Source organism: Polyodon spathula, chromosome 25, assembly GCF_017654505.1.
Source record: "Polyodon spathula isolate WHYD16114869_AA chromosome 25, ASM1765450v1, whole genome shotgun sequence".
Taxonomy (NCBI): Eukaryota; Metazoa; Chordata; class Actinopteri; order Acipenseriformes; family Polyodontidae; genus Polyodon; species Polyodon spathula.
This window is the reverse complement of record NC_054558.1, coordinates 23448279-23467502: the sequence shown is the minus strand read 5'-3', so window position 1 is coordinate 23467502 and position 19224 is coordinate 23448279. Positions and strand designations below refer to the sequence as shown.

At 39.2% G+C, this 19224-nt stretch overlaps 1 protein-coding gene across 1 annotated transcript in view; it reads left to right on the top strand.

Annotated features, from left to right (window-relative positions):
* The window catches only part of galnt9 (polypeptide N-acetylgalactosaminyltransferase 9), a 48254-nt gene extending 34647 nt beyond the window's left edge, over positions 1-13607 (top strand). Inside the window, exons 7-11 of the mRNA XM_041228993.1 lie at positions 5752-5937; positions 7304-7441; positions 8161-8256; positions 11808-11975; positions 12716-13607. Coding sequence (XP_041084927.1) covers positions 5752-5937; positions 7304-7441; positions 8161-8256; positions 11808-11975; positions 12716-12862 — 735 coding nt within the window. The 3' untranslated portion in view covers positions 12863-13607. The remainder of the gene's footprint in view (positions 1-5751; positions 5938-7303; positions 7442-8160; positions 8257-11807; positions 11976-12715) is intronic.
* Positions 13608-19224: the final 5617 nt, after the last annotated feature.

The window sequence follows — 19224 nt, the reverse complement described above, 5'->3', positions numbered from 1 at the left end:
TTGTTGATAGCTATGCTTTTTGTATATATATTTTTAAAAATGTCTGGTGTCACTGACAGGTCAACACACTGTTAGTTTTATGTGGAACTGACTTCTCTGTCCCGACTCATTACATTATGTGTTGAGCAAGGGAGAGGGGAATGTGACTTGAGTGCTGACACTCACTCAGCCAGGGAAAGGGCATGGGAATTGAGTGCTGACACTCCACTGAAACTGGCTGCGAGTGAAGGTCATGTAACACTTGTCAGGAGCTTCAGTGGAGAGACCATTGCTTTCTTCTGATAGACAGATGAAACCCCGTCTCCATCAGTGAGCTAGAGGCCCTACACTGACAGTAACCCAGAACAGCAGCTCGAATCATTGTGCTCCTATTGAACAGGACAGAGACCCACACCACAGGGGGAAGAACAGTACAGAGCAGTCTTTCTAGTGCCCCTGTCCACAGCTCATCTGGAACCACAGTGAAACCTCATGCTTTCTCTCTTACAGTATCAAACTTCACTGTGTCACACCGTGGGAGTCCTGAGGAAAATTAGCAGTGATCCAATTCTATTAAATGACATGAAAAGCTTGATCTAAAGATTGCTGTGAAATTCAGCTGCGTGTGGGAGTGTGGAGCAGGCAGTTGGACTGAGGAAACTAAACATACTGCTTCCACTAAGGTTTCAAGAGGTAGTCAGTACTGGTAATCTACTCTAGCTTGAATTAACAGACTCAATATTTGCGAGCTGTGCTGGAAGCTCACTATATTGTTTAATACACGGCATTGCTTAGATGTTACAGAAGATGTTACCTCAGCTCTTAATTGAGCAGCCAGTGTTTATAAGGATCCCTGTCACATATACACATATCTCTGAAAAAGGCAACAGTTAGAGTAGGTGAGGTTACAGAATGGGAGACAGGAGACAAGGCACATTGAAAGTCTTTGTCCGTGCACTGCATGATGATAGCATTTTAAAGAAGAAGTGGAAAAAAAAAATGAAAGCACATGATTTCCATTGGTTTAGATCAAGGTAAGTAAATGTCTCACTCTACCTGATGGAACTGGGCAGAGGCTGGGTGTGAACCAGCCACCCCACGCACCACAAGCGGGCGTCTAAACCAATCAGACTCGTCTGCATCCATGGTTTTAGAGATTTTAACCTCACCTCATCTCACCTTACTGACAGGGAACTGGACAGAATCTGTAACAGCAGTGAATCTCACAACACTGTCTGTTACACTGACTAGCTGAAGAAAGGCCACTAATGTAATCAGAGTGTTGCTCACGTTACAGTTTGCTGTGTGTCTTTCGCTGCCCCTGGGGTTTTGCTTCTATTTATTCATACGCTCAGTGTCATTCCGAGTTTGCAAAGTAAATCCACAAGGGAACTGAGACGCTGGATTCAAACAAAGAGACAAATTATCCTCAGCATGGTACATTTATCAGAGAATAACCATGAAGGATGCATTTTGTTAAGAAACAGCGCTGTGGTTGTTTTTGGTTGCTAGATTGCTTGTTTTTAGATTATGAATAATCCTTCACCCCCCCCCCCCCTTTAATTAAAGTACACGGATGGAGGGGTGATTTTAACATTTTGTTTCTTCCCAAAAAAAATTGTACTTAGAATTAAAGATTGAACCCTTCCACCCTGCTCATAGAAAGTCTAAACAGACAAGCCTGTGTTTTCACCTGGCTGCACAGGGGTGTTAATCTCACCCAATCCCTTTAATGCCTCATTATTCTTAAGAAGCTTATAATGCTTTGGAACTTAATCCTTTGGCGACTGTTTTTTTTTTTTTTTTAAACACATTCGTTTATTGTTCCTAGTTTACAGCCAGCCTCACTGTAGCCCTAAAGCTGCTGGTTTGAATTGCTTTGGAGCATTCTTTGTGCTTTTGGTTTTCGTGGCATGCAGCATCCTGTAGGATTGAATTGCTGTTAGGGGATCTGTCTGCTGCAGTGACTACAAACAATATAAATTGAGGGTGTATCTGCTGTCTTTATCGGCTCTGTGTTATTTATCATTTTCACATTGTTGCTTGACTTCAAACACCTTTTGTTCTTAAACTTAATTTTCAATTTAAAAGCTATTAACAGCAGCTCTTGGAACGACTCTTGACAGATGGGCCAGTGTGAGCAAGGTATATAACCATTATTTCTGATCGACCAGTACGTTATTTAAATGCACTGTAAACTTAATTTAAAAGATGTAACAAGTTCAAACTAATTATTGGAGATGCTGTAAAAGGGTTGTTTTATTTTCTTTCCACACAGGAATTTCAAGTGCCCGCAGATCAGCACCAGTTGTGCCTCGTTTAACTCTTTGTTATCAATACCACCTTGCTAATGGCAAACAGAAACAGTTGACTGGTTATTGACATTGAAGTCATTGGCGCTGCTAAGCTGCTATTGCATCATGAATGTACTGAGAACCCGATCACACTAAATGAGATAGGAGTCCAACCCATCCACACCGGAGCTACTTGAAACGCTGGTTTTCTTATTAAAAAAAATAAAACAAATGGCAGATTTAACGTTCCCTTTCCATCAATAACAGATGTGACTGTGCTGAGATGTGTGCATTGATAGGTTTGCTAAGCTGGCAAAGCTATCAGTGCAATTCAGATACAGCCGCACTAATCACAGTAGACTTCAATACTGTAAGGAATGCTGTTTATAAAGCCCACAGAGCAGAGACTTTGTATACTTTGATTCGTTTATCAGATTCTAAGATTCTAATTCTAATACGCTTGTGTGTTGTCCCTCCCCATTAGATCACAGGTGCTCTGCCATTCAGTGGGAACTTCTTTCCAATATACAGTGGCATGCTAATTTCCTTTTAAAATCTCCTGCCCCGAAACCATGCTTGTACCCTTTTGCTCTTGCTGTAATTTGATTTGACCTTGTTTCTTTTATTACGTGCCAGCGACCTTTCCCTGATGAGAAACTGCAATTCCCTACCAAGAATGGAATCCTTGACCCTAGAGGTCTGGCAGCACAGTACATCTTTGGCTTGAACATGCATGTTAGCGCTATACACTGCCTGACAAATAAAGAGAAGCCTGTACCTTACAGTGTTGCTTATTGTTTTGCCAATGCGCTGTTCAAGCACTCCAGTGAACTGAATGTGAGTCTATGTTACCACTGCATAGTTGTGTTTCAAGTCATTCCCATACAAGTAAGCTCCGATATGCACACAAAACCCTTTCAGTCAGGACAATCTTGCATTAATGAATCATCTTAATTAGAATGCAAATCTCATAGGTAACCAAAAACACTGGCCCAACAATAGCTGAAGAGTAATAAGTAGAATAAAAATAGTTGCAGCACAGCCTCATCCTTCTGAGAATCCCAGTTCCGCCTTCTTAAAAAAACAAACAATAAAATAAGATACATATAAAATACTGTGGTGCAGCACAGTGCCTCTCGGTAATCACTCCCATAGTGATTCAGGGATATATATAGAGCTCTTGACTGATACGGGATGTTTTCCATAGTATTGCCAGCCATCACATGCAAGTGCATAGCTGATGTTTGTTTTTTCTATGTCTTTTGTTTTCCATGCATCGTGGTCCATTCTAAACAGCAACACAATCCCATTGCAAGCAGACAGTGCTGGGGCTTGGCCCAGTGTCAGGACCATTGTAGTGCAGTGAAGCAGCATTGTAAACCACGCTGTTGCTATATCTTTATATAAATATCTTTATATAATCTAATACAGTATATAGGTAGCAACCAGTTCTCTGCTTTCAGGGTTTATGATATATGCCCCACACACACATATGCTCGCACGCACACTCACGCAAACACACACACACACAAAGCATGTTTAATATACATATTACATCAAGCTGGGTTGCAGTAATATTTGTGTGGCTTTAAAACTGTAAACAGACTTACAATGGAAGCTGTTATTATTATTATTATTATTATTATTATTATTATTATTATTATTATTATTATTATTATTATTATTTTAAATGCGTCAGCAGCATTGACTTCTTTATAGAGTTAGCTCAAGTAAGAACCTGCTGCTACCACTGGAATTATAGCGAGCTGTCTGTCTGTATGATTCATATGGTATGGACAGCAGTGAAGGTATTTCTGACAACAGTACAAACACAAAATAATGCTCCTGCATATTCTCTATTACTATATAAATGCAACTCATTGTATATGTCCTTGAAAAAGCATGGCAGTGATTTCTTCTCTCTATAGCACACAAATGCAGGTATGAATTCTCCTGAAAGCAATGCCTGAGTGCTTTGGATACAACACCTGAGGATCTGGTGCCCTTGTTCAGAGCCCTGCGTGAGGGCTTGCTGTTAATCATCCTCGCAGAGTCATGACATCCATCACATATGGATGACAACAAGAGTCAGAATATGTGCAGAATAGCTTGAATGCACACAGATGGGCTCCTCACATTACTGTGTCAAAGTACACTGTGGACATCAAAGCATCCTTTGGCATTGTTAACAGAGCTGAAAACCTTGCAGCATAATGAATGGACTTGGACGGGTTTTTTGTATTTTGCAATTTCAATGTGACAGCTGGAACACTCATATTCTGTCAATTTGTGAATTTCTGAACTTCAGCAATAAAAACTGCAAACTAATTGCTGCAACAGCAGTTTCTTTGTGACAGCTCTGCAAGTAATACTCTGTCAAAAAAAAAACAAGAAGGTGTTTAACAGAGCAGCATACACCACAACAATCAAGGTATGCGAACATGTGCGCCATCCAGTCCATATACTGTGTTATATTACATAATCTGGACCAAAGATTAGCAGCTGTGCACAAAAGCTCCATTTCTGTTTTTTTTTTTGTTTTTTTTCTGGAATAACAGCAGTTATTGAATCTGTACATGTATGTCACACAGGAAACAACTATGTTTCAATAATAACATATCACTGAAAGTCTAGAAGAAAACTGTTCATTGGATTCCTGCCTTTTAGACTAAGTCAGGGGTTTTGAATCCCTGCTGGAAAGATAACAGTATTTGTTTTCCACTGAAGCACAGCTCTGTTAAATCTTTGCTCCATTGATTTCCTTTGTTGGGCTGATTCTACAGAACTCGGACCAGGGATCTAATCTGGTCGTCAATTTCTCATATAACTGATCTCACATACCCTGATTAACACAGATCATGGACTGGAGGTTGAACATTAAAGCATTCAAAACTTTTACCAACTTTTAAGTGTTCTGCAGCTCCTTGAAATGTTAAAAAAAAAAAAAAAGGTTTGTGTTAGGACTGCTAAAAGCACTTTGTGGTGTAACATCTCTGAGATTGCTGCATCAAGCAATTTAGCTGAAAAACTTTCATAAAACGCGCTTCTTATTTTATAACAACGCACGGAGACACTCGCATACAATCTATTACCATGTGTCCTTATAGTAAAACAAAACCACATGGAGACCCTTGTATACAGTCTATTACTGTCCCACCTGTTGCCTATACGCTCCTGATCCGAAGCTGTGTGCTCAGATATTGGCATTCCAAAAACAGAGCCCAGTTTCCTTGACATGCAGCAATGCTAGAAGTGGGCACTCATCTCTCTTTGGATCACACAGTGTCACTTCACACACTAGACAAACACAGCCAGCTCTTCAAGTTGCACATGATGCCCCTGGACCTCAAGCCATCTGCTGCTCTTTGTCTCTTCTGTGTTTGATATAATTGGCCTCTTTTAACTCTATGAATTTGATAGCAATCTGTGTGTGAAACTTGTCGTTGCACCCAGTTGACAGTGTTGTGTTTGTGTGTAGGTGTGGCAGTGTGGAGGCAGTATGGAGGTCCTGCCTTGCTCCAGGGTGGCTCACATCGAACGCACTAAGAAGCCGTACAATAACGACATTGATTACTATGCAAAGCGCAACGCTCTCAGAGCTGCCGAGGTGTGGATGGACGAGTTCAAGTCACATGTTTACATGGCATGGAACATACCAATGAACGTGAGTATGGGGGGGGTCCCAGTCTTTTTGTACAGTCAAAACAAGTATGTATAATTCAGCAACGCAGTGTGGATTACAGAACGGTCTGTGTGCAAATCTATATTTATCTCTTGATGCAATTCTCTCTTCTTCTTCTTCTGCTTCATGTTATTGTCACAATTTCTGTTTTGGTTCTTGTTTGTTTCGTAATTCTGGTTCGCCCCCCCCCCCCCCCCCTGTTTTTCTGTTTTCCCTTTCCCACATCACTGGACCCATCACACATCACTGCTAAGCAGTGACATCTGAATATGACACTAAAGCAGCAGCCAGCTCTCATGCAGGGGCTGTGTGTCAGGTCCTGATTCTGGCTGACTGACTTTCACAGGCTTAATCAGGTCAGGATATCTCAAATCCCCAGCGGGCGAAGGAGCTCTGCAGTGAAATGGTGTGTGTCTTTAAACCTCATCCATATGACATTAGGATGCTGTCTGTATAAAAAAAGGTCAGAGAGAAATTTAAAATGTTTTTAAACAGACACGTACTGTACCTGCAAGGAATATCTAATATTCAGGTAAACAATATATCTTTCATATGGTATATTTGATATCTTGTTCGGAAGTGGCAGGTGGAAATGGTGCTAACATATTATAAAAGCATTGGTTAAAGATGAGAAAATGGCATACCTTTACTAATTTGTTTACAAGTCAATAAGTTTCCACACTAACTAAAAGGTCAGATCATTATATCATTGGAGGGACAATACAAATCCATTACAGCCATTAAAATCCACAACTCTTCATGAATCCACTGATCTTCTCAGGGCTAATCCAGTTTCAGTTACCAGGTATAAATCTCGATACAGCCCTATATCCTTATAATTAAGCGCTTTATTCAAATTTGCAAACACAGCATTGGAACTGATAGTGGAGCAATACAATTACCACATTGAACCTGATTTTTAATAAATAATGAACAATCTGAAATCTCTGTATCAGTCACTGTTAAACTGAGGGAACACACAGCCACTTTTCAGGACAGCAGCTTGAAACCTCCTCCCAAGAGACTGGGAGACCTAGTTTGAGGCAAAACATGTTTGCATGATATAACCCTAACCCCAACCCCAACCCTAACCCTAACCCTAACCCTAACCCTAACCCTAGCTCTAACCCTAACCCTAACCCTGAACCTAATTCTAAACCTAACCCCTCTCACCCTAACCCTTTTCTGATACAATTGTGATTTACACACAAACTACATTGTTACTGTGAATAATACCATTGTAATGATGTGTAAGTACGTATGTAGTTTCTAAGTAACTACTCTGTAAATACACATTCACTAGAGATACTTCATGCAAAGTGGTGCCTTGATTTCTTTCCTGCAACAGAACCCTGGGGTGGATTTTGGGGATGTGTCCGAACGGATCTCGCTACGGAAAAGGCTACAGTGCCATGGTTTCCGATGGTACCTGGAGAACGTCTACTCCGAGATGCGGATTTATAACAACACCATCACCTATGGGGAGGTAAGGGTTAAAACAAAAGGGTAGACCCTCTTATAGTATCATTAGTACCTTTATTGTCCTGACTTAAAATCCTGCCCGGAAAATATTCTGCATCTTCACTGTATCTACCATTGGGAACAAGCCAACTTGTAACTAACAACCAATGCTTAGCGAAGGAGCGCTTTGCTTAATAAGGATTTTAACTTCATTACAGATAGTTTTTCTATGTAATTGTTTTTATTCTTGAAGTTGTGTTTTACTGTTATGTGAGATGTGAAGAGAACATGCTTTGCTTCTTTTTGAATTTCTTACACAGGTCAGAGAGCGAGAGAGTGATTGTCAATTCAATTTCACAGTTCAGCTGCGGCTCAATCCATATTCTGGAGAAATTAACATGGCAGGCGTTGTAGTCTGTCCTACACACCTCAATTTAAATGAAATCAAAATTGATAAATAAGATGAAAAGAAAAGAAGGACTGGGTTAGAATAAAATAAACAGGGAAAATAAAATAAATCAATCAATAATTAAAGCTCTTTAGATGGACAACAATTTGTTATTTTTGTTATTGATTTAATAAAACTACATGGGACACCATTATTGTCTTCAAATGTCACTGATGAATCACATAACAGACCTTATGTTAAGCAGCTAAAAGTTTGTTTGTTTTTTCATGTCAGAAAAAGTGGAAAGAATTTTACAAAACAACTTCCTCATGTCAGTATTGTGTGCTGGTTGCTAGGTGAGGAACAGCAAGGCCAGTGGATACTGCCTAGACCAAGGAGCGGAAGATGATGATAAAGCCATTCTCTACCCGTGTCATGGGATGTCTTCTCAGGTAGGTGCCCTTGTTACGATCACTCAGCTGTGACTGGCTGAGGCAGGTGCCTATGAGCCACCAGTGTATAAATCCAATTCAATTGCAGTCTTCTGTGGCTCATTTTCTTAGTAACGCATTCAAAAGTGGTTTAATTAGAAAAGCCATAGCTTGATGACCCTACCCAGGATGCTCTGATGGTTCCTGGGTGGTAGGCTGTAATCCCCGGCATTGCGGCATGCTTCCTAATCATAGTATAGGTGGGCCTCTGAAAGGCTGAAAGCCGGGGATGAAACCTCACAGGTTCTGCCTGTTCCTGCAGAATTACTGACGAATCCACAGACAGGAATCTTAACCTCTGCAGTAGGAGCAACACAGTCAGAAGCTGGAGGGGAGCACAGGGAAGATCAAACAAGTACATTGAAACTTTTCAATTAGCTTTCTTTGTAGCAAATTGTTTTAAATTGCGTTTAAGGGAATAGTATTCTTTTTTTTTTTTTTTTTTTTTTTTGCAGTAAGCTGTTGCTACAATAGGACACTAATTGCGTTATTCTTTTGAAGAGAAACCTGAACATGCCGTGCTGCTTTAATCAATGAGTTTATGATTGAAATGCAATTGTAAGGCACTCGTGCAAAGGGTGGATGACTCATACAGATTAAACATACAGATTCACCCACGTGACATGCACTGTGTTAGACTTCTAAACAAAACAATCATAACGTTTTATAAAGATTTCAATGTTCCCTTTCATATGGAAGCAATTACTGTAGCTTGTAATTTTGTTGCTGTGTGGGTAATTCAATAGATTTGTTTCACATCTCACTTACATTTCTATGCTGTTTCAACCAGTGGTTCTTACTGGAATTACTGGGATTTTTTAGTTCTAGTTGCCTGCCATAAACACACGGGCTCAATCAGCCAAACTTTCTAGTGCTTAGCAGTGTATTGGCGCCCAGCCAATGTGAACTTGAAAAGATCACTATAATGGGCTGGCTCTTATTTCTGTGTGTATCTGCTAGGCATCTAGAAGAGAAAAGCAGCTCCTGAATTCAGATGGACCTGAACACAGAACCACTCAGATCGATTGTCAGCGTCATACAGGGGGCAGTCATTGTGAAAAATACAAAGACATAGAAAACAATCAAACCAATTGGAAGACTCTTTAAGCCTGTTAATGTTAAAGGGAATGTGACCTAGAGGCAGGGGAGACAGATCCTTCTGCTAGAACAGAATCTGATGGATTGTCAAGGTGCATCAGCGTTTCCATTTCATCAGCTTCGACAATCAGAGGTGCTCCAAGCAGCAGCAGGGGGATTGTTAATATTATTGACTGCTGTAAGGCTTTAGAAAAAAAAAAAAAAAAAAAAAAAAAAAACGACAGAGATTTGGGAATTTGGGGTTTGAATAAGTAAATAAATAAATAAACTCATTGTGGATGTCTCTCTCTCTCTCTCTCTCTCTCTCTCTCTCTCTCTCTCTATATATATATATATATATATATATATATATATACACACACATATACATATATATATATACATATATACAGTGTGTATATATATATATATATATATATATATATAGTGCATGGAAATTGGTAGGCTTTTACTAAACATATATTATATCGACCTGAAATTAAGATAAATTCATTAAAAGTGTACGAACCTGAAAGAGCAATCCAGCATTAGTGCAGCACTAAGAAAATCAAGCTGCCTTTCCTGCATTTCAATGCTTGTGCTGGTACGGCTTCAGCTGCTTTGGAATGTACACGGCGTGCAGGAAAAGCAGTGACCATGCGTGTGGAGTACAAGGCCACTGCACTGCCAAATCAATGCTTGCCTGTTTACTGCCAAATAAGCCTAGCCCCCTTCCAGGGCTGGAGAAGGACTTGTGCTGCACTGCATTGTGTACTCTTGATGTTAAAACACAAAACCCAGCCCTGCTTTATAAAACCCAGCCCACATCACTCTGACCTTCTTTCTAACGTACATACTTTTATTTTTTTGGTGTGATAACTTATCCTGAAGTCGAGGTAAACCTTAATGAAGCTTGGGGCCAGAGTCATGCAGCACCCATTGCCTGCCAGTGCCCAGTTAGTGCACAGACCAGATATGTATTTAACAGAGAGCAGGCATGATCTTGAGCTTGAGGGGGTTTTAGCCCCAAGAATCAATCAGGTCTAGCCCTGCTTAGATAATCTCAGAAGGCATTGAAGCCACAGACTTTCAAGAGGGCACCACAGCATTATGAATAATGAGATGTTTTATACTATTCAATTTACATACTATAACTACAGTGCTTATTATGTACTAATGTAATTAGCAGATTTCCAAAGAAAATAAATCATCCTCTAAGCAATAACATTCTACAGTGTAATTATTGTTGTGGGAGCTGCAAACAGTGCGAAAGAAATGTTTTTAATAAATAAAATAAAAACATTAGCGAAACAAAATGAGCAGCACTGCACAGTGCATCTCTCCATCGGAAACACCCCCTGATAAATGCATGGCCCCTTGTTTCTTGGAGTCTTGTGCTTTTGAATAATGAAATCCTTACTCCCCCTATCATATCTCTTTTGAATAATGAAATCCTTACTCCCCCTATCATATCTCTTTTGATGAGTGCTGGGATATGGATACACACACCCTATTATTATTAAAAATGAAATTCTGAAATGAGAAAAAAGAATACTATGGAGTTAATCAGCCACATGTTTCATTAGTGGATTGTTACTCTACCACCCTGACATGGAGACGTGTGAGTGAGTGAAAGGGTCTTAAACTGTTGATTTAAATGTTATGCAGAACAGAACTAATTAACATCAAATAATAAAAAAGACAAACAAATATGGCAGTTATCTATAACCTAGTTATGGGAGCCTTGTCTTTTCTTCTTCTTCTTCTTCTTCTTCTTCTTAATTTGTTACAAACAGAAATGAACCCCAATGAGACTAACTTGCACTTTTGGGTGTCTGACTTGAATCTTGGACCCTTTATTTAATTGTTTAAAATGGTGTCGATCGATTGAATATACCGCCATGCATAACTTTAGTCTGCTTTATACAAAATATGAACAAACAATTATTCATTTACAAATACATTCTCTGCATTAAACTTTACTGCCTTGGAATAAACCTGTAAGTTATGCCTGTCCTTGTTGATTCACACAGAGAGAAGCAGACTTGTAATCCAGCATTGCTGGATAGTGCTTGAATCACATTTGATCTATTGGACATGTATCAAGCCATAGACTTACAATCTGTGTACAAACTGCAGCCTTGAGGAGATCCTGGGTATTCACTTTGAATCAAGCAAAACCAGGCTTGAAATCAGCACGGTTCTGCCTGTTAGCAGTAATGTTTCCGAGTGGTTGCAATGAGACATGTCTTTACTCTCACACACAGCTGAAGGATTCAGAGCGGTTACAGCTGACATCACTTTTCAATTGATGTGCCAAGCGACAGCTCAACTGTTCTAGCTGTAGGAGGACGTTACAAAGTACCTCCTTTTTTAATAAAATTGTGCATTGTTGGCATGTGTCCGCTGAAGCTTCTAAGTTGTGTGTTTTTCAGCTTGCCCGCTACACCACAGAGGGGCTTCTACAGCTGGGGCCCTTGGGCTCCACTACGTTCCTGCCTGACACCAAATGCCTGGTAGATGATGGGAGGGGACGAACTCCAAGCCTACAGAAATGTAAAGACGTCTCGAGATTGTCTCAGAGACTCTGGGATTTTACACAGGTATGTGCTGGGAATGATCAGACTGTGTGCAAGCCTGATGGGCACGGTGCTAGAGAAAATCAAACTGGGTTAAGGTAAGGAGTGGTTTATAAAAATGAATAGATTCATACATGGCTTTCCACACAGTTAACAGTGGATGATTACAGAGTACAATCTGTCAGTGCACTTTGGTTCACTGTTGCACTGTAGAGACTTTAATCAGTGGACATAAATCTGCCAGTAATTATGGGACCCGTATGAAATTTATTGTGCTGTTCTCTTGTCACTTCTTTGCAATGGAAGGCCTATACAGCGTTAGAGGCCATCGTTTGGAAAGTGATCAGTAATCAGAGTATTATGGCCTGGCATAACCCTTCGAAATCTCATGAAATAAATTACCAAATTCACCAGTTTGCTGATTTATTGAGAACATAACAAGTCTGAACCCTTTCCTGATATTTGTTTTGCAAGGCAGCCACTGCCACGGTATAAAAGCCTTGTATCTCAGGATCCATGGAGATAGTGACTTCATATCTATATATATATATATATATATATATATATATATATATATATATATATATATATATATATATATATATATATATATATATATATACTGTATATTTGGCAAGTATATGTGCAATGCCTGACTCATGCAGGTGACTCTGTTAGCCCCCAGCTTCATGCGGAGTCACTTCAAACAAGGACATACAAAACTGGCACTTTATAAACTTTTTTATTTATTGTTTTTCCCTCAGAATGGTCCCATCATCAGCAGGGATACTGGCCGGTGTTTGGAAGTTGAAATGTCCAAAGATGCCAACTTTGGGTTGCGTTTAGTAGTCCAGAGATGCTCCGGACAGAAGTGGATGATCAGAAACTGGATAAAGCATCCCAAACACTAACATTCACCTGAGGATCCTCCAGGTGTGCTCCTTGTATTCAGGGAAACATGGAACCCAAACAGGAGGCATGACTGGGAAAACCAAAGGATAACATGGGTGTGTTCATCCCAATTTCGAGGCCATATTTAGCTCCCTGTAGAAAGGTGCTGGAATTCCAACGAGATCCCGTTATTAAAATGCCAAGATAAAAGCAGACAATTCTTCCAATGCAGTCACAACAGAGGGCTGAACGCGTCAATATCTCAAGTGTTGAATGGTTTCTTTAAAGACCACACAAAAATTACTCATCTAGAGGCTAAGACTGAAGGCAAAACTTGATGCAACATGGATTTTTTTTGTTTTTTTGCCAATACTTCAATAAAGTACTTTTGCATTGGGAACGGGGACAGCATAGGATATCGATTCCATGTTAATGTCTATTGCAATCACTATGGCTGTAAACCAAGGCAGTCATGGGCTACTAGCCACCCTGAATAATGATTGTGGGCTTACTCAGATGGGGTGGAGCCTTCCTGTAAAGAGAAGCTGAAAAGAGAAGATGCCAAGCTTTTCTTAGTTTTAACTTATTGACTGACACACACATTTTATTAAGATTTATTATGTGCCTTTTTCATTAATATATGCTATGTCTAAACAGGGAACATCAATCCCAAAAGCATGTCTGATTACATTTATTGAAGAAAAATATGTAAATGTTACACATAATAGTAATATATTGTACAACTGAACCAGGCAGCTGCCTTAAAATAAATACGTTTTTATGATCTGCTGTGAAACGATATTTTTAAGAGATCAGGTGCTGCAAATTCTATTGCAGATTTTGCTGATGGGTTCAGTGTAAAGATGAATTTGAATGTATCATTTCTTTATAATCTTTGGAAGAAAGGAGGTAGTTGAGGATTTCCAGAGAAGCCAAACTAATAAACGTGAAGCCCTCTTCATACAGCATTGGAATGCTGGCTGGACACATCATTGACATGGCGTTGAATAGAAGTTATATGAGAGGATTTCAGTTTGTACAGTTGTAATGGATCTCTTCCTAGCAGCTGGTGAGTTAATAATACTGGCATCAGCGTTAGACACGCTCCTACCTCTGGACTGCAGACCTTGCTCTTTAGTTGTATGATAAGATGTTCCTCTTTGAACTGCGAGGTTACCAGTTCATGTCCAGCCATTGTGTCTCTGTTTAATTCAATTAGATGCCAAGTCATTACACAGTAAAGCCTTACTTTAGGGGTTCTCTATAAATTGTGAATACAGAGGAACATCATTAATGACATCAAACTCAAGAAAACATACAGCGCTGAATTACCTGTGAAAGGTAAGAAACTTTAAAGACATACTACACAAAGGTAACTAATTAAGAAGTTCCAGTGTCTTAAAATTAAAAACCAAAAATCTAACAGTGAGTACTTTGCAATAAAGGAGGGTGGGGTATTTCACTAATGATACAGAACACTGCATGACAGTGCAGTTCGCAACAGCTTTTTAGACACTTTACTGATATTCAGTCACAGTCACTTAAAAGAGTCCCATAGTAAAAGCATAGTAGAGTGCAATATAGAATAGTGAAGGTATGGTAAAACACAAGCATGCATGGTAAAGCCTAGAAAGGAATGGTACAGCATACATGGTAAACTATGGTAAATGCATACTATAACCATGGGAAAGCACGAGGGGAAAACTGCAAAATTACTGTGCAAATTTACCAGGGTATGCTTTTATAAGAGGCTGTGCAAGTGGAGGTACTGTTCCTTCCTCAGGAAAAATCAATAAAGATCCCGTTGCTATCCTTCCAATATCATGGTAAGCTTTTAAGATATTGCAGACTTGTATAATGATGTAGTACAGTCAATACCTTTCTTAATGATAAACATACTTTTATTGTTGCAATTTTCATTTAAAGCAAACCTAGTCATCATCCATATACGCCAGGCTAAGAAAAATGGATTTTGAAAGTGTATACATTTTTATTGACTTAGAAGAAAATCCATACTCATACCCTTTACACAAAATGTTCATTATTCAAGAGAATCCAATATATATATATATATATATATATATATATATATATATATATATATATATATATATGTATCTTGAGGTCTGTGCTCTGCATTGCTGCAGTGACCTTTATGAAACTCGTTTATTAGTATTTCTAGTGTGCTTTGTGGCAGGATAAAGGTGCTTCATAAAGAAAAGTAAAAAGAAAAAGAAAACAATGAGAGACTTTGGGCAAGGTACAAAAAGTTGTTTATTCCAAAGGAGTCGTCAGCACTTCAGCCTATTCAGCACTTCAGTCTGCTTACAAGCCCTTCCATTAAATGTCTGGATTGTTTCTAGTTCAGTAACTTTGTTTGGTGTGCTTTTCCTTGTGCAAATGTGCAAATGAGGAGTATACATCTGAAACCGTCTTGCCCTTTGCGAGAAGGTTGTTACACCCATGAGATGAAATGCCCTTAGCAGACTCTAGGTACTCACCCACGTGTGTTTTGGTTAACTAGAAAAGAAGAATGCAGATAGAAACCTGACTTGATATATCAATACAAAGGCGTGAAGGGTTTGATCGTCTGATCGTCTCTCTTTGTGAAGCTCCTGACAGTAAGGTCTCCTGCCAGCAGACCTTCTTTTTCTGAAACTGTACAAGTCCATCACTAGATAACTGCTCTGCCGCAGAGAGAAAGAGATCTGATTCATAAAGCTCAGCAGCAGCCCACGTTTGCCACTATTTTCAGTGGCTTGGCAGAGATCTGCTGCTGGTCATGCAGCTCTAACAGCCCCATGCTGTAAGTGTCAGTAACTTTACTTCACAACAACACCCCAAACTCTATTCTATTTAATCACATGCAGTGGGGAGGTGTTATTATGATGTGGGTCTCAAACAGAAAAAGCTATTAGCTTTATCGTAAGATCGACTTCCCAGCTCCATTTCATTTCATTGATGATGATAATAATAATAATAATAGTAATAATAATAAAAATAATAATTAGTTATTTTCGTATCTTCTACTCACTGTGCTACTCTTAAAGTGCAGAGAAACACACCCAACAAGTCTACCAGTGGGACCAAGGAACAAGTGTTGCTTTCTGATAGATTACCTTTATATCCAAGGCCAAGAATTACGTTTCTTGCAAGGTGTTTCATTTTTTGTTTGCTAGCAATGGTGAACTGTGGGGTGGTTTACCTATTGCATTTTCCCAGTCATGTTTTTTGGGCCCTATTCTTATGTGTACAGTAATTAATGTGATATATCATTTCATACATATTCTTAGCCTTTACATCTCTGGCTGGTTTGAGGCACAAAGGGAAACAGAGGAGGGTTTGCAGGGAGAATGGCTGCTGTAATAAACGTGGTCACTGTGCAATCCTGAAGGCAGTCTCTCATTTGTTTCCAGCTGGTTTAGCGGAAGATGTAAAAGGCATCTCTATCAAGGCACAGCTGTTCGTCTCTAATCATTTCATAAGAGTGACGATGCATTTCTGTCTGCTCGTCTCGAAATGCATTGGTGTGTATGCTGTAATATCTTATTTAAGACAAGAAGGGTATTTCAAAAATACTGGAACAGAGTTTTCATAAATCCTTAGTAATACAGTATATAAAGTAAACTGGTTATAGGGGTAAATAGAAATGCCATATTAGAGCATGATACAGTCATTTCATTTTAAGGGATATGAAAATATCTTAAACATTATGAAATATTACAAATAAGATCTCCTTTATCTCCAACAAGTTTTCATGAAAAAAATGTTTTCATTTTTATGCGGCAACGCAATTTCCCAACAAGGGGCGCACAGGTTATCACAGCCTCAATGGTAGTGTTGTATCACTTGAGCATTACGTTGGGGTTTATGTTAGCATACCCAGATTTATAGCAGAGAGTTTCTGTTTGTAATGATCTTAACAGTGGCAGATCTTAATATCACCACTGCTCCACCCATCAATTCAACTGGGGTGATTTACTGACCCACTTATTACCATTACTATATTAATATGGTTTTGGGAACCTTCTTTCACTGTTTAGATCGTTAAAATAGGAGCTGTCAGACTTTTTCATGCAAGTTAGCAAGATGGTGCGCCGCTCTTTTACACACACACTCTCTCCACAGCAGTGTGGAACGCAGTGGCAGGATTGACTTTGTGTTTACTGTGCGAGTTCATCAGCTGTCAGGGACAGACAAGCCTGGATACAAAGCAGGGTCAGAAATGTGGTGGAAAGTGCGTCGACTGCTCTCTCTTATCACAGGGTTGTATTCAGTCAATCTATTCAGGAACATGTAATTAGCACTGGGTCAGCGAGGTAGCGTTCATTCATACACACCGGGACATTGTGACGAAGACAAAAGAATGCCACTGGCTGCAATCTTTCAGAAATCTGTATGAAAAGAACAGTGACCTTGCTGCTTGAAGAACATGCTGTGTCTGGAAAACCAGGCTGCACTTAGCTTCAGGACTGAGAAGATACTCAAGACACTAAAATCTCTTTAAATGCATTTAATGGTTTCATCAATTCTGGGCTTTGTCATTTTAAATTTTTTTTTTTTTGTACAGTGAGAAACAACTAAATAACCAGAGAGTTCTATTCTCGAGTGGTATTTGTGAAGGAAAACGTTTCACGAGCAAATTATTAAGACATCTTGTTATGGTGTCAGAAAAAAAAAATACAAAAATCAGATAGAAAAATTCTTAGTTCAGCTAATGTTGAAACTGTAATCCAGTTCCCATTGTTTTTGTCTGGAAATATCTGTACTGCTTAATAAGCTCTCTGCCACAGTCATCGATCAAAGTCAGTTGTCTGCATTTCACAATGTTCCTTTGTTCCCTTTCCTCTATTAATATGCAAGGATAAATGCCTCAATCATACCTAGTGCCAATTTCTGTCATTTTTATCCTGCTCAGTTTAATGAACAATAAAGGGATATGAAGAAAATCATGGCGGAGAGCCATGGCACCATGCTGCCTGTCTTCATTGGTGAGAAGCATTGGCACTGGCATGAAGCAAAACACCACGAGCTGCCATTAACTCACAGAGAATGTTCCCCAAAAATGTGTGCATATTTACCAACGGCCTTCTAGTGCAATGAATGATGAACATGTATTGTAAGGGCTAGTGGAAGAGATATTTCAGACACACATGTAGCAAATTCTTGCAAAACTGGACTGCTAACTTCAGTCTAACTATGTGATTACATGAATTATAGTGTAATAACTTTAAATGGTTTATATTTCCACGGTTTGAACCAGAATGCTCGGCACTTGAAAAAGCAAGGTCTTTGGATGGTTGTCATTTGTCATGAGCAAAAGTTCAAAACACATATACTATATTCCAAATGCTAAAGGCAGGGTTCATTTAAGCAGAAATTATCTTGCAGATAAGTGGAGAGGCTGACTGGAGGGAAGCCAGGGGTAGGGGGGCAGGGCAGCGGCGCTCCCCATTAAACAAAGCCGAAAAGCAGGTGGAGGCTGGGTAGGAGGAGTGCTCTGATACACAGCCAGTACGTAATGGATTAAGATATAAATCCCTTCCTTGACGATCATTGGAGGTGTTGTTTACAGAAAGTCAAATAAAATACGAGCTATTCGTCTGAATGATTTGTTCTGGTATTGGAAGCAGCTCAAATATCTTTGATGTTTACGTGATTTGATGTAAGGTTAAAAGTGAGTTCCCTGCCTGAACCGTCTCTCTGCTTAATTGATTACAGATCAATCAGTTAAGCAATGGGCTGCCTGTTTGCACAATACGTTGTGGCTACATATTGTGGGAGTTTCTACTGTTATTTGTTCTTGTCAAACTCCTATAAGGTACACATTTTGCATACATAAACAATGCTGTAAGGAACAACTGCAATAAATAATGTGCAATAAGAGTCACAGGAACATTTGGAAGAAAGCACAGTGCCCCTGGGAAGTGTATATATTCTGCCTGTCTGTGTAAGATGGATAATGGAATCTCAGATTCCATGATTTGTTCTCTATTGCAAAAGCAATTCTTTCCTTTTTGATTGTATCTCTCAGGATATTAAAGCATTCCTCTGCACAAGGCGTAGATATATTAATCCTATCTTTTCTGTTGTATTGATTTTAACATTACGGATGGCATTAAATGTCCAAATAATCGGAGTGAATGAAATGAATCTCAATGTAAAGCTGCCTATACTGTGTAAAATTGCACTCTGCTCTTAGAATCATCCTTCATTACGGAAGGATTTTTTGCAGGGCATACAGTGCCTCCTTGTGTCTTAATGATGTAACTGCGACAATATCGTTGTTTAAGGAACGCTTTTAATAACTAAGAACACATTTCCAACCTGTGTTATAATATTTGTTTTTCACAGCAGTACAATGTAAAAGTACAGTTTGATA